General features: G+C 44.2%; 1 protein-coding gene across 8 annotated transcripts in view; it reads right to left on the reverse strand.

Annotated features, from left to right (window-relative positions):
- Positions 1–16,244, reverse strand: part of LOC308414251 (uncharacterized protein) — a 264,870-nt gene that overhangs the window by 231,355 nt on the left and 17,271 nt on the right. For 2 of the 8 annotated variants that reach the window (XM_080909452.1, XM_080909453.1), the window contains exons 3-6: positions 14,800–14,895; positions 14,371–14,438; positions 12,930–13,019; positions 2,701–6,429 (exon numbers count right to left, since the gene is read on the reverse strand). In XM_080909452.1, the coding sequence (XP_080765578.1) occupies positions 6,148–6,429; positions 12,930–13,019; positions 14,371–14,388 (390 nt within the window). In that variant the 5' untranslated portion in view covers positions 14,389–14,438; positions 14,800–14,895 and the 3' untranslated portion in view covers positions 2,701–6,147. Of the gene's footprint in view, positions 1–2,700; positions 6,430–12,859; positions 13,020–14,370; positions 14,439–14,799; positions 14,896–16,244 lie in introns of those variants that run through there. The other 6 variants (XR_013974867.1, XR_013974868.1, XR_013974870.1 and 3 more) reach the window with 5 other exon arrangements.

Consider the following 16,244-nt stretch of genomic DNA (forward strand, 5'->3'; position numbering starts at 1 on the left):
CGTACTAATAATGAATGAGGAAGGCCATCCTTGCTCATAGAGAACACACACACACACACACACACACACACACTAGGCATTGTGTGTAATTGCTGGTTCGATTTTCTCCTCTTGTGTTCCCACCAAAACTTTACTGTGTGGTACTCACAAAAGTGTCTAGTGTCATTGAGAAGTGGAGACTCTATTTTAATTTATTCCTGTTCCTTTCAGATATTCTCTTAAATAGCAGTGTTCCTGATTATTTCTCCAGTTGTCGCTTGCATTTTGAAACCACCTCTAGCAGGGAGGCTCTCCCAGAACCAACACAAGAGCATCTCTCCTGCCTTCTTTGTTTCTGTTGCTGTGGCAAAGCTACTTGGGAGGGGGGCTGGTTTATTTGTCTTACAATTCCAGCTTACCGCTTACCACTGTAGGGAAATCAAGGCAGGGACTCAAGCTAGCTGTTCCTTTCACATCGAAGAGAACACGGAGGATTGACCTACACATGCTTACTTGCTCGAATTGCTTTTCACCCTGTGAGATGCTGCCACCAATGTTCAGGATGGGTTCTGACCCTATTTTTAAAAAATACCTGCCAAGCATGACTGCAGACCAACTTTATCACTTTATCTGGGAAATCTCTCATTGAAGCTCTCTTCCTGGATTGCACAATAACCATGAAGCATCCTCAGCCCAAACTATTTGACTTTCAGAAGCTTCAGCCATATGTGTGTGTGTGTGAGAGGGGGGGGGAGGGAGGGAGGGAGAGAGAGAGAGAGAGAGAGAGAGAGAGAGAGAGAGAGAGAGAGAGAGAGAGAGAGAGAGAGAGAGAGAAAGGTGGGAAGGGCACTTCCAACTCCCGCCTCTGATACCAGTTTTCTCCAACCAGTACTGGCCTAAGAGGCAGAAGTGCCTGATGCTCTGCTCCAGCGAGTCACATGTGCCCTGGTGGCAGAGAAGAAGGTGCTATATGAATTATCAACCAAAATGCCCAGGTAAGAGCGAGACTGTTGTCAAATCCAGATGGCAGAATCCTGCCAGTGGACTCAGTCTGTTCAATCCGCATATCTGCCCTCTGATCCTTAATCCTGAAGGTATCAGAGGGGAGGCCCAAGAAGCCAAGAAGGAAGCAGATGCCCAGGTGAAGAAATCTAAGACCCAGCAGCCCACTGACCCAATACACAGCACAGGCCAGGCAGGTCCAGCCAGGCTGGGAGAGAAAGAAGCTCACTTTTGATCAAAACTAGAAAGGGTGGGCTTGTCCCCCGAGCGAACATCATCATAACTAAATAAGGCCAGAGGATTTTTATGCACCAAGAGACAAGATGGCTTTTCTCAGCTAAAACTGACTTTAAAAAAATCATAGATTCATGTCATGTTTATCAAAAAATAGTTTTAAAAAAAAACATAAAGAAAAGGAAAGGAACAAACTTGACAGGAGCCCTGAAAAGCAACAAACTGAAGCTCATTTCCGTCCCATCCAACAGCCCCCTGCTTGTCCAATATGATGGCTAAACACACACAACTTCCAAATTGGGATCATATGTTTCATGGTATTCATATCTCTCCCTCAAAGAATAATACATCATCAAGTTTTTCTCTTGGAAGAAAATATTCATCTGCAAGTTGAGCATACCGCCATCTGGAAATGCTGTAATTTATTTGCTCAATATCTTATCCAATGTTTGCTCTTGCAAATCAGGCTGAAATCAAATATCCTATGCATGAATCTTTGTATACACATTTGATTCCTTCCTAAGGATAAATTCCAAGAAGTAGGATTACTGAATTAACAGATAGAAGTCTTTTTAAGCCGTTCTGTCTCCATCGTCAAAGAGACTAGAGATCTAGAAACACATTTTGGCTGAGTCAGATTGAGTTGCTGGGGAAGGCCTTGCAGAAATTAAGGCTGTGCAGCCTTGCAGGGTGACAGGGGCACCTCAGCCATGACTGCTAAGGGGTTCTTCTCAAAGAAGAAGTAAGAGAAGCAAGAATCACATTTAAGCCAATCTATGTTTGTATATTCTATTATGCACAATTACAGAAAATTCACTGCATAGTGTTTGGGTTCATACACTGAGAACTCATTTCTTGGGGATGAAGTAGTAAAACAGAGTGTTGATGTCTGTCTCAGTCAGGGTTTTATTGCTGTGAACGGACACCATGACCAAGGCGAGTCTTATAAATGACAACATTTAATTGGGGCCGGCTCACAGGTTCAGAGGTTCAGTCCTTAACATCAAGTTAAGAGCATGGCAGTGCCCAGGCAGGCATGGTGCAGGAGGAGCTGAGAGTTCTACATCTGGAAGCCAGGAACAGACTGAGCATCCTCAGGCAACTGACATGGGTTCTTATCATAGGAAGGTTCCAGAGAGGCAAACGGAAACTATAGTTGCCTCCTGAGAATCAAAACTAGAACTCTGTCATGTCAGCCCATTCCCAATTAGCTAAGAACTTCAAGTTATCTAAAGGGCAAATGCCCTATGGGGTCCCACTCCTTTAAAAGAAACGGGTGTGCTATACGTCATTGGCAATAAGGCTTGTTTCCATGAGTCTTAAGCAGAATGCAGTGTCCAACAGTCTTCGGAGTTGTGCCAGATGCAGTCAGGGTTCTCAGACAGGTCTTTCACTGGGGTGAGACACAAGCAGCAGATGCTGCCAAACCTTGTACTCAGAATGGCCTTTCCCTGACTGCATTCAATGCAATCCTGTCCCTCCTCCAAGCCCAGTGCACTTCCTCCCTTTCTCCAAAGTCTAACTAACTCAATCAGCCCTACATTTTGAAGTGTGACATCACTGTGCAGAAGATCACTCTCTAGGCAGCTTCTGTCACAGAATGACCTTTATATCTGCATTCAGAGTGTTCTGGGTAACATGGGGTCGTGTTCATTCTCCGATGAATGAACCAAGGAACTCCCTAATTGTGGGATGAATGAGCAATTCTGTGAGTGGGTGGATGAATGGATGGACGAACAGATGGATGGTTGGTTGGTTGGATGGATGGATGGATGGATGGATGGTTGGATGGGTGGGTGGGTGGGTGGGTGGGTGGGTGGGTGGGTGGGTGGGTGGGTGGATGGATGGATGGATGGATGGATGGACAGACGGATGGATGGATGGTTGGATGGATAGATGGATGGATGGATGGATGGATGGATGGATGGGTGGGTGGGTGGATGGATGGATGATGGACGGACGGTTGGATGGATGAATGGATAGATGCATGGATGGACAGACAGACGGTTGGATGGATGAACGGATGGATGGATGGATGGATGGATGGATGGACAGACGGATGGATGGATGGTTGGATGGATAGATGGATGGTTGGATGGATGGATGGATGGATGGATGGAAGGATGGATGGATGGATGGATGGATGGATGGATGGATGGATGGATGGATGGATGAATATATTTCTCCTCAGCCTACTGGGACAGTTGACTGCCTTCCAATAGTTGTTCTCTTCTTAGGAAACAAAACCAAGATCTCAAACTGGGGGTGTTATCATCCATCTCTTAGCCTTTCTTCCATATAGATAAGCATGGTGAGTGACCTCACTCCAGGGACAGCATGTGACATCCATGTCTTCCTATCGCTCTATGTAATCTGCTTTTATGGCAGGGATGTTAACAACCATGTCAGACTATGAAGATGGAAGCTATATGATTTTGTGTCAATGTGACACAGACTGGAGTGATCCCAGAGAAAGGAGTCTCAGTTGAGAAGATGCTTCGATGATATCCAGCTGTAAGGCATTTTCTCAACTAGTGGTCAAGGGGGGAGGGCCCAGCCCATTGTGGGTGGTGCCATCCCTGGGCTGGTAGACCTGGGTTCTATAAGAAAGCAGGCTGAGCAAGCCAGGGGAAGCAAGCCAGTAAGTAACATCTCTCCATGGCCTCTGCATCAGCTCCTGCTTCCTGACCTGCTTGTGTTCCAGTCCTGACTTCCTTTGGCGGTGAACAGAGATATAGAAGTGTAAGCTGAATAAACCCTTTCCTCCCCAACTTCCTTTTTGGTCATGATCTTTGTGCAGGAATAGAAACCCTGACTAAGACAGTATACATACAAGAATAGAAAGGTAGAAAGTTACTCAGTCTGAAAATTTACAAAATTGCCTTAGCACCTCATAGTATCCATCTCAAAGATTATTTTCTAAATAACCTTAGACACCTTAAGGATGTTTACACTACTGTGTTGGAGCTTTCTGTTTATAAGCAAACTAAAACCTGAAGCCTGCCTCCATGGGTCCCTTGAGTTCATTGAGTGAACACATCTTTGTCCGCACATGTTAATCATTCATATTCTTCCAGATGTTCAGATTCTCTGCCCCTACCCCAGCCTTAAAAGACTGAAGGAAAAAAAAAACTCTGACATCCAGCTCAGTCTCTACACTGCTGCCTCTAGCCTCTGTTTCTACTAAAAACTTAGAAGAAGGAGATAAAGTTTTACCACTAAAAAAGTTCCGAAAAATTTTTCTACATTCAGTTGCCAAGCGCCCTAGTAACAGGTGGATTCTATCCAGTCTCCTTCTGGGCAATATTAATATTTTACACTTGGAAGCCAAAGTCCTTGAGCACAGCTGTTACCCTCCACTGGTTCAAACTCCCCATTTTACATGAAAGACAACCTTTGAACCCACCTACCCAACCTTGGTGTCCATGGCTGGCCTTGGTCTCCTTCCCACCTGTGCATCATGCGCTGCTCTTCCGTTGGCTGGTGTCCAGCTAAGCTTCCAAAGTCTCCAAATCAGCAAGCTGTCCCCTTCACTTCCAGACTCGATACATCAAAATCTTTTGCACATCAGCTCCCAGGCCCCCTTCTTGCACCTGTCTCACACTATTTCAGTGTCACTGTGGGGCTGAGTCTGTATCTACCCCCGTCCATGTTTCCCATGGCGAGCTTGGAAAGCAGAATTCAGTGGGATTTTCTTTGCATACACAGATGGAAGAATAGTATCTGGGCAGCATTTTGGTTTTAAGCCTGGTACATGTTGTTCACATGAACTAACATGAAGCTGTATGTGCAAATCAGATAACATTACGGTGATTCAAATGAAAGGGAGCTTGCAAGCTAGGACAGAGGGAAACCAGGTTGATGGCTGCTGTAGTCTATGCACGTTTTCTTTCTTCCTTATCCCTCAGGGTTCCTCCTAGTCTTTGCATGGGTATCCCCTCACTAAAATTGAGTCAATAAATAAATGCTATCATGCCTAGGTCTTTCCTGGCTATTCATCGAAAGTGGCTCCTATTGTTGGTCACCTTCTCTTTCTCTGGGTTGTATTAATTTGCATGAGTTCAGGTCTTCGAGGAACAGACACAAAGGTGAAATAAAAAACACAGCATGTTCGGGCTGTGGTGGCACATGCCTATCATAGCATTCCTGGAGTTCAAGGCCAGCCTGGGTTACATAGTGAAATGCCATCTCTAAAAGAAACATGAAAATGTTTATTAGAGAAAGCGTGTTAAGAGAAATGGGGAGGAGAGCAATAAGATGAAGCTTGAGAGAGTTGACAGATGCCAATGGAGAATACTCCTAAATAATGAAGAGATAGGGGAGAAAATGAAAGATAGAGGAAGGGAGAGAGAAAGGAAAGAAGGCAGAGATATCGGGAGGAAGAAAGACAGGGAGGGGGAAGGATGAAGGGAAGAAGAGAGGGAAGGGGTGGGAGGGAAGGATGGAGGAACAAAGGAAGGAGGAGGAAAGAGGGGAAGAAAAGATGATGGCTTGTGCCACATAAACTTCTGAGGATAATGCAAAACCAGACCTTGTGGTGCAGGTTTATAATGCCAGTTCTCAAGAAAATAAAGTAGGAAAATAAAACAAGTTCAAGGTATGGCTGAGCTACAAAACCAGTTCGAGTTTATACCTGCGCAATTTAGTGAGACCTTATCTCAAAATTAAAAGGAAAAAGAAAGACTAGGCATGTAATTCAGTGGTGGAGTACTTGCCTAGCATGTGTGAAGCCCTGGGTTCGATCCCCAGTAGTGTCAGAAAAAGAGAATCGGGGGAGGGGAATAGGGACATAGGGAAGGGAAAGAGAGCAGGGAAGAGAAAGAAAGAGAGAAAATGACAGCATGGACTTCGGGAAACACTTAAGCCAACATCTCCCATTAGTGAGTGTTCTAGCTCCCCACCTCTGTCTGGGACAGGGAGCATCCCTGAGAGTCATGGTCCTAAGAGTAAAAGGTGACTGGGTCTCCAGTCACTCCCGATCAGCAGTGTAAAACTTGGTCTTGGAAGCATGTTGATAGTTGAAGAGCAGGCCAAAGACATCTTTCCAGCGTAGTTATATGGAGAAGAGTTGAGAAAGCTTTTAGCGTGGGGAGGAAGAGAGGACTCAAAGAATCCATAACGGTAAGAGTAACTCAGCTGAGTGGTCTGGACAAAGGGCAGTTTCTTGGTCTTACATCGCAATCCATCTAGTCTGAGAGACTTCAGTTCACTTCTCTAAAATGAAAAACGAACAGCAGATGGTTATGCACAGTGAAAGACACACTCGTCTGTCTCACTCCTATCATAGCTGAGCCAAAATATCTGAGCAAAACAACTGAGAAAGGAAGGAGGCTGGAGCAATGGCTCAGTGGTCAAAAGCACTGTCTGCTCTTCCAGAGGCCCTGAGTTCAATTCCCAGCAACTACATGGTAGCTCTCAACCATCTGCAATGGGATATAATGCCCTCTTCTGGTGGGCATGAAAACAGTACTCTTACACATTAATAAATAAATCTTTTAAAAGAAAGAAGGATGGAAGGGCTTGTTCTGGATCATGGTTCAGAGGTGCAGTCCAACATGATCAGAAAGGCACAGACGCAGGATCATGAGGCAGCTGATCACTGCATGTGACCACACTGCAGCCATGGAACACGAAGACAATCTGACTCTCCACAGCTACACAGTTCTGCCTGTCCACCTGCTTCTACCTTTCTGTTCAGTCAAGGCCCCTAGCCCGGGTGTGGTGGCATCCACATTCAGAATAGATCTTCCTACCTCATTTCAATCACTCTGGAAATGTGCTCAGTCATGCCCAGAGCGGTGTCTCCTAGATAACCTCGAATCTAGTCAAGTTGATGAAGAAGTTTAATCAGCACTCCTCCTTTTTACAAGCTACACAGGCTGGTCTTTAGTATGTGATCATTAGCGATATAAATATCATTTGATACCTTCACAGCATCCTCCAGCCCACCCCCCACAGAATGTCTTCGTCAGGGTTTCTATTGCTGCAGTGGAACACCATGACCAAAAGGCAAGTTGGGGAGGAAGGGGTTTATCCAGCTTACACTTCCACATTGCTGTTCGTCACCAAGGAAATAACAGGAATCAAACAGGCCAAGAGGTGGGAGCTGAGCAGAAGCCATGAGGGGTTGCTGCTCACAGGCTTGCTTCCTCTGCTTTTGCTCATGCTACTTTCTTATAGAATCCAGGACCATCAGCCCAGAGATAGCACCAGCCACCATTACTGATTACTAATACTAAAAAACGCCTTACAGCTGAATCTCACAGAAGCACTTTCTCAATGGAGGCGTCTTCCTCTCTAATGATTATAACTTGTATCAAGTTGGCACAAAGAACAGCCAGTACAAGGACACTCCATGAGCAGAATAATATTGTGGGATTGCCTTCCCAGCTTGACACCATAACACACTGAGACCTGTCCCTGTTACCTAAGCACTGACATTAAGAGTCAGTGGTGTTCAATAACGCGGGTATAGAAACCTGAAAAGAAGCTAGCTTCTCTGTAAGTCTCTGATGGAATGTAAAGTAATTTTCCTCCCAATTAATAAGAACAAAAGGGTCTAAAGCCTGTGTAAATTTCTATCCCTGGTTCAGAGAGGCTTTCCAGATTACACCGGCTCCTTTGGTGTGTTTTGTGCAACAAACCATAAAATTAAGTGTGTGTGTGGTTACGTCACCAGGACTGCTGGTGGATTCTTTACAGCAGCCTGGCCTCTTCAGTCTGTGGCATCATCTTTAGCCAGGGCTCTGAGCACTTGCATAAATATGGAATCTTAAAACAGGTTAGTGGTCCTCCGCAGAGGAAAAGACCAAGGTACACCAAGGTGTCCAGTGGGTCTGAAGTCACAGAATTAGCTAATATGGCCAATACCCATTAAGTCAACTGGGGACACTTACCTTAAAGCTCCCAACAGGACAGGAAAGATTCTCTGAAGGATCCAGGTCTACAAACACCCCATCATCCCTTTTCTTCCTTAACCAATGTATGATACTGTCATTTGGCATGCACACTAGGCTTTGTAGGGTAATCTCTGATTAACTGTGTAAATATGATAGAACATTTGTTCGCCTACCAGGAGGCTTCTTATCAAAAACCTATTGACAGGTTCCCCACTCCATAACACTCCAACATTCCATAACTGTCCAAAATGAGACAGATGCTAGAGGCATACCCCTTGGCTGTAGCTCTTAGTGGGAAAATTAATATGAAAAGTTATGAATTCTGGCTCTACTGCAAACACTGGGGAGAAGGAGTCCTTGCCTGACACTGTCTGAATAGCCAGGAACCAGAGTCAGAACAACCTGGAGACACAGAATAAAACAAAAAAAGACTGGCAAAAAAGTCAATGAAATGATTCCTAATAATAATTTTCTGCTGTGCTCATAGATCAGTGCCCAGCCCAATTGTTACCAGAAGGACATCATCCAGCAATTGATGGGAGCAGATGTAAAAAGACCCACAGCCAAACACTAGGTGGAGCCATGGGAATCCCACAGAACAGAAGGAGGAAGGATTTTAGGAGTGAGAGGGGTCAAGAACACCATGGCCAAGAACACAAGGCTCACAGAATCAACTAACCAGGGTTCATAGGGACTCACAGAGACTAAAGGGGCGAATGCATGGATCCGGTATGGTTTTGACCTAGGTCCACTGCATATGCTGTGGTTGTAGCTTGTGGGACTCCCAACAATGGGAACAGGGGTATCTCTGACTCTTCTTGGGACTCTTTTCCTCCTCTGGGTTGGTTTATCCAGCCTTGATATGAGGTTTATGCCTGATCTTGTTGTATCTTGTTATGACCTCTTCAGTGAATATCCCTGGAAGGCCTGCTCTTCCTTGCCCCCTTTAACGGAACTCAGGAGTAGTTGATCTGGTGGGAAGAGAAGATGGTGGGAGGCACTGGGAGGAGTGGGGGGAGGGGGAGCCGCTGTTGAAATTACACAATGTATGAGAGGAGAATAAAAGTTTAAACAAACGTCATTTCTAACCACAGATAACTTACAAGCAATAAAGGGAGGGGAAACATTTAAGCAACGTGAATAAGAGATGATGAATTATTTACACTACTTCACCTGCAGGAGACAGAATACCTTGTCCAAATACAACATAGGCACCAAGGAGGGGTTACTTTATTCCACATGCCTAGAAATCTTTAAAAAGAGGAGCCCAGGTTGTTTCTGTACTTAGGAACAGCATCACCATGGTGCTTGTTCTCCCTCCCTCTCCCTCCCTCTCTCTCCCTCTCTCTCCTCTCCTTCTCCCTCTCCTCCCCCTCTTCCTCTGTCTCCCTCCCTTCTCTTCCCTCCCTCCTCTTCCCTCCCTCCCTCTCTCTCTCTCTCTCCCTCTCCCCCCCCCCCTTGACCTTTCCCACTGAAGACACAAGCTGCTGTAGCATCAAACATGTAAAACTACATTCCATGGCAGAAATGAAAGGACCACCCCTCTATTGTCATGGAGAAAAGCTTCCTTAAGAATCCTTTTGCATGTCCCCCATATTATTTCTTTGGGGCAGAATTAGATTATGTCCCTAGAACTCAGCTATAAGACACTCTGGGAAAGGAAAATAGGTAGTTTCAAACTTGATCAAGAGAGACATGGCTACAAGTGAGCACTCACAAGACCTGGCGTTGGAAGCAATGCTATAGCAGTTCACAGAAGGCTGGGGAAGGCATACCTTAGATAAAAACCAAAGAACAAAAGGACAAAGATGCTGGGAGAAAAGTTTGGATCAACATGAACAAAAGCCCTGGAGTACAGGAAGGAGATGGAGTGTCAATTTAGGCTGATCAGAGCATCCAACTACAGGAAATGAGTCTCCAAATGCATCATCAGAGGCCTGGTTACAAAAGCCTGTTGAGGCTGTGTCCTGAAGATTGAACCTGCAGCTTAAGCCAGAGATAACAAAGGAGGCAGGAGGCTAAATCCCAGTGCAGATATGCTCTGCTTGGCTGACACATGGTGCTCGAAGTCTGACTGTAACTGGCTAAAGGAGGAGCACTTTCTATCTGGCTGAGCACTGAGCCAGGACTCACTAGCTGGCAGCCAAGCCCTGATTCATCAGCCTATTGGGGACATTCCATCTTCAAACCACAACCATCTTTTTATTCTGTGTTTCCATCTTGATTAATTTGCAAGCAGGATTTCTGCTCAGAAATCATGATCTCTGACAGCTTTAGCTTAAAAGTCAATTGTCTGGGCTAGAGAGATGACTCAATGCTTCAGAGCACTTTTGTTGAGCTGTGTTCAATAAGAGGACCTGGGTTCAAACCCTACCACCCACAAGAAGGTCACAACTATCTGTAACTCCAGTTCCAGATCCAAAATCCTCCTCTGTAACCATCCAGAAAAAAAAAGCACTCATATGCATAATAGTGATACACATAAAATGACAGAAGCCAGAGGAAATATTTGATGGCCTGTGGGTTGATATCAAGGCGATATACATGATTGGACAGTAGAGAGTGGGCAGGAACAAAGTTTTGGTAAAGCGAAGGAGGAGAAAGGGGGAGATTCCAGATGGAAGACGAAGATGAACCATCTCTATCCATGCAGCTCTTAGTAGCCTTAGGTAGATATAATTATTTCTAAGGGTTTCTGTGGGTCAATTTATCTTATCTAGATGGGTGGTTTATATCTTTGTCAACTGGTTGTAAGCTTATTGGGCAGAGAGTTTATGGGTTGAGAATTTAACATACAAAACTGTTTGATAAGTTATTGATAGTTGAGTCGTGATTTTACCAGGCTGTGGAGGACAGTGTGTGAAAGCAATGGCTGAAATGCAGCTGGAACTAGCAGTTCAAGCTCTGTTGCCTGAGTGACTGGATCCTACCATGGTTCACATTCTAAAGTGTAGCACTCAAGACAGAGGCATTGTGGGATGGCTGTCCAGTAATTGGAGGATAGAACTCTAAGAATCATGGGAAAGGATGGTTATAGTTAGGAGTAAAAGTCCCAGATGGCATCTCAGACAGGAAGGGAACTTGGAACAAAGCATGGGTGACTCCTTTTTGCAGCTGAAGTACATTTCACTAAAATAGAAAGCTGCTGGGCACTGACTTTGTAGTACGTTGAGCACTGATGGTATCACTTTGGGTAAACTGTGAGGACTTGGGGTTGGTCTAGTATTTGGTAGTAGCTGAAGCACTCATAGACAAGAGGAAGCAGAAACAAACTGTAAATGACCTAAGAGATTGAACAAAAGAGAAATAAAGAAGATACAGAGAAAGAAATAGAATCAAGAGAAGCTGGGATAAGCATTCTGAAGTTAAGGAGAGAAAACAGAGCCATCTTTTTTTTTAAAAAAACATGGGGGCTGGGGAGATGACTCGGTGATAAAGAGCACTAGCTGCTCTCCCAGAGTTCCTGAGTTCAAATCCCAGCACCTATATGGTGATTCACAATATCTATAGCAGAATCTGATGCTTTTGGTGTGTCTGAAGACAGTGACAGTGTATTCACATATATAAAAAAGAATATTGAATTACAGGTAAATATTACCACCAGAAATATCCAAATCAGGATGTATATCAGCCAGACGTTCCTGAAGACCGTCTAAATCTGTTTTTTGATGCCCCTCAGCTCCATGACAAGAACTAAGAGGCTGTGCTGGAGTCACTCATTCTTGTATTCATTCAGCAGTTTTTAAAGCCATTGCCTGGGCAGGCAATAGTCCAGAGGTAAGTGACAACAGTCATGGCCACTGGCAATGCCCCTCCCCGTCTGATGGCTACTACCCTCACTTGGCTCTTTCCCACCTTCTTGAGACCTGATCTTGGCCTCCAGCCATCTCTGGGCCACAAGCAGGCATGCTCAGGACATAGGGTACCATCTGCATGAAGAAACAGCAAGGAAGGGAGTCCCTGTGTGTTCCAGAAACTGAGATTAGCGCAATTTACTTAACTCTTCATGTCCAACCAGCTAGCTTATGTTTTATGTGTTAGGAGAGCCATTCTCTTGACAACAATACTCAATGTATGTATTAGGATAACAGAACAGGCAAAGCTTGTGTGCCTGCACGATGTACACTTGAATGTTTGAGACTGGGCAGCATTGCCTATGTTTCCCAAAATGAATCAAAGGCTCGTGTTACCCTGAATGAAAATGACTATGTCACAACCGTTTTCCTTTTAATCTTGCTCCCTGTGGTGGAGATTTATACAAGGTGAGGAACTGTATCCATCCCTTTGCACAGTGTCAGAAGGTTCAATGTTTGCAATCACCATGGCAGCAAAATCCAGGCCTAGACAGGCTGAGCAGTCCCTGAAAGGATCTAACGTTCATCCAACAACACTGGGAAAGTCATATTTGTGGCTGCTCAAAGTCCAAATCCCACTCGTGGGGTGTGGCTGTCTGATTGGAAATGTAATTCTGTCAATTACTATGTGTTGGGATGAAATGGCCTGAGAGCTTCCTGGCATTTTAATGGTCAATCTGGCTCCACACTGGAGAAGAGGCATTTGGTAATGTTCTAAGAAGAGAACTGTAACGTGAACTCCTTTTCTGCATCAGCAGTGCCTTGCCCTGAGATTGTTCTGTCAGTAATGGGAACCTTCTTTTGCTTGGCGATCATTTTTGTGATGTGCTGAAACATAATCAACAGCGGTCCCTATGGAGTTAAGGCCATGGCGAGTGAGCGATGACAAACCTGAGTGAGCTCACCCAAATGGGATGACACCCAGCCTGCCCTCAGCAACAGTAGCCTATGGAGTGCTTACACCCAGTGCTCTCAAGTGAAGACTGAGGTTTTCCGAAGTAAGAATTCTATGTCGGGCCGTGAAAGACTGCTTAGACAGTGGAGGGAGAACCTGCAGGTAGAGAAGTGTTTGGAAACCACATGTCAGACAAATGTCATATATCTAAAATACACAAAGAATTCTCAGAACCCAGCAGGAAAACAAACAATCCAATTTTAAAATGACCAGAAGACATGAACAGATCCTTCAGCAAAGAGACAGATGGCTAGCAAACATGGGGAACGTTGTATCATTGGCCAACAGGAAAACACAAATAAAATCCGTAAAAGCACACACCTACACATCTCTTAGAAAAACATAAAATAAAAAATGATAATAGTAAATGCTACTAAAATAAAGAGAAACTGGGTCTTGCATGCACTGTTGGTAATACTTTAAAAATAATGCCACCACCATCCTAAATACTTGAACTATTTCTTATGAAACTAAATAATCACTTACTACATAGCTCAGAGTTATTCAATATTATCCCAGAGAAATACAAACATATATTCAAATAAAAGCCTATATAAAAATATCCACAACTACTTTTATTCATAATAAAATATTTGGAGGGTATTGATGGATGAGTGAGTGGCAGAAAAACTCTGGTTTACACATTCAGTGCAATATTACTAAGCTGAAAAACAGTAACTACCTATACATGGAAACATTAGGGTGGAGCTCAAAGTCAAGGGAAACAAAGTTGCAGAGGGCTAAATACCCTTTAGACATGATTCTACTTTGTACATTTTCCATTTCTATAGCAAAATAACTAAGGGTTGGTGTCTTATAAAGAAAATAAGTTCACTTGGGTCATGGTGAGAGCAGCTCAGGTGCACAACCCAAGCGTCTGTTCAGCTCCAATGGAAGCTCCATTTTGGACAGCATCATATGAACAGAGGCACTGGCAAGAGCACATGTTTGAGAAATCACACCTCAGGACAGGAAGCCAGAGAGCCAGGTGCTGGTTATATGACCTCACACTGTGCCCCACCTCTTACGGGTCTCCACCTCTCACAGCACACGCTACATAACCACCTTACAAGAGAACACCTATAAACATGGGGCTATATACACCAGCTTTCCATCACTGTGGCAAAATTCCTGCAATAAACAACTCAAAAGAGAAAAGATTTATTATGGCCTGTTGTCAGAGATCTTAGACAATAGACACCTGTCCTGGTCATGCTGGGCCCATGACAAAGCAGACCTCATCAGAATTGGTCATATACTAAAGATGCTTGTCTCAGGGTGCCAGGAGGGAACAAGAAAGAAGGGAGAGATTGGGGGAGGGAAAGAGAGAGGGATCGAGGGAAGGAGGAAGGGAGGGGAAGAGGAGGAAAAGAAATGGGGAAGGAGGTAAGTAATGACTCTTTTAAGGACATGACTCCAATGACGACTTCATCCAGAAATACCCTACCTGCTTATGTTCTGCCATTTCCAGCCATTAATGGGCGAGCCTTTGAAGGACATTGAGTACCTAAATTCCTGTAATACAGCGGAAAAGAGGAAATCAAGAGTAGGACCACAGACATGGAGCTGGAGTCTTTGTATGGTGACAAAAGAGTTTTTAGTCTGGACTATAATAGGGATCATACAAATCCATACATGATAACGTATAACAGACACACACATACACACGCACACACACACACACACACATGCATGCACACACGCACACACAAGCACACAGGCACACACTAATATATGTTTTAAAATGGTGAGGTGGGATAATCAATTTAAAGAGGCAAATAAATAAATAATCACTGGATCAATTTTAGCTTCTTATTAGTTCTGCCACTCATCAATGAGTTAAATAAATTGCTGACATTGATCCTTTTCTACTTACAGAAGAAGCACAATCTCCACCTTTGAAATTATATGTGATGTGGTTCTGGGACCCTCAGAATGTTGCTTCATCTCTTCAGGTTTTCCACTTACATATCTGGAAATGAGGGTGACAATAAAAACAATAACATGAAGGGCTGCCTTCGTAGGGATCAAATGAGACAGTGAATACAGAAGTTAGCCCTGGGCTCTGGGCCTCAATCAATGTGGATGTCAGTCATGTTGATGATGCTGATACAAACTGGACCAAGGCCCACAGCCCCGCCTTTCTCCATTTCTGAGGTGACGTCGGTGCACTCAGTGCTCTGTACTTTCTTCTGCAGGCCTTGCTGGCTTTATGATCAAAGCTATCAAGCACCAGGTACCTTAACTCAGTTGGAAAAACAAAGTCACTCACTGTTTCTAAGAGAAAATGCCAGTGTAACCCCAGACCTTTGGCAAAAATAAGCTGGACAGACCCATTTTTTTTAACATCCACAGGAACTACGTAGGAAGGACCTGCTGTGATTTTCAAAACTAACTGCTGGTGTAGTTATCACAGGGATCATGCTGTTCTCTAGACTCAAGCATGGACAGGGCAATAATTGGAGCAAAAGGCAGGACGTGTCTTTTGTTGCTTCTCACCGTGATATGGCCAACCGCTGAGCTACTACAACAGTAACAATATTCCTGCACATACCCTCAAAATAAACTAAATCTGCCTAAGCATGGACAATAACCATGAAATAGCCTAATAGTCGCATTCCCTCTTGTAAAACGCATGCATCAAGATGGATGGGACTGTCTGTGTAAATGTTTTTAACCTGTGGCTAAAGAGGCGCTTACCACAGGATTGCTTGAACTCGGGGCCATGTTTACACTGCAAATATGTAAATGTACAGTGTAAATATTTATGCTCCATTTAAAAGAAGAGTGAGACCTAATATGAGCAAACTAGACTGCCTTGTCCAGGTGAGGGTTGTGTCCTTTGCATGTGTAACGCCACTTAGGGACGTCTTAGATATGCACAGCCACAAGAGACCTGATGAACTGTCACCTGTGTTTTAACAAGATCCTCTGACACTCCCAGTGCACATTAAGCTTGAAGAGGCCTTGCTCTAAAGATTCACAGAGAGAGGTGTAAGTGGTGGTATTCTAACTGTCTGTCCTTTCTGGTAAGAAAAGAAAGACACACTGCTGCAATAAACCAGGAGGAAGGGTGGACGAGAGAAACCATGGAGTGTGTGTGTGTTTGTTTGTTTGTTTTTCGATGGACATTCATTGCAGGTCTATTATGTGTCGGGCACTACTCTATATGCTGAGAATACAGCAATGAGGGGAAATGAAAAACCACACCACCAAAGCATCAAGTGAAAAACAAGATGAGTATGGAGTATCTCAAGTGATGATCAGTACCATGAAGGAAGATTAGATGGAATTTGAAGCTCCAGAAATGATCAGAGATTA

The sequence above is a fragment of the Micromys minutus genome (assembly GCF_963924665.1).
Source record: "Micromys minutus genome assembly, chromosome: 33".
Classification (NCBI taxonomy): Eukaryota; Metazoa; Chordata; class Mammalia; order Rodentia; family Muridae; genus Micromys; species Micromys minutus.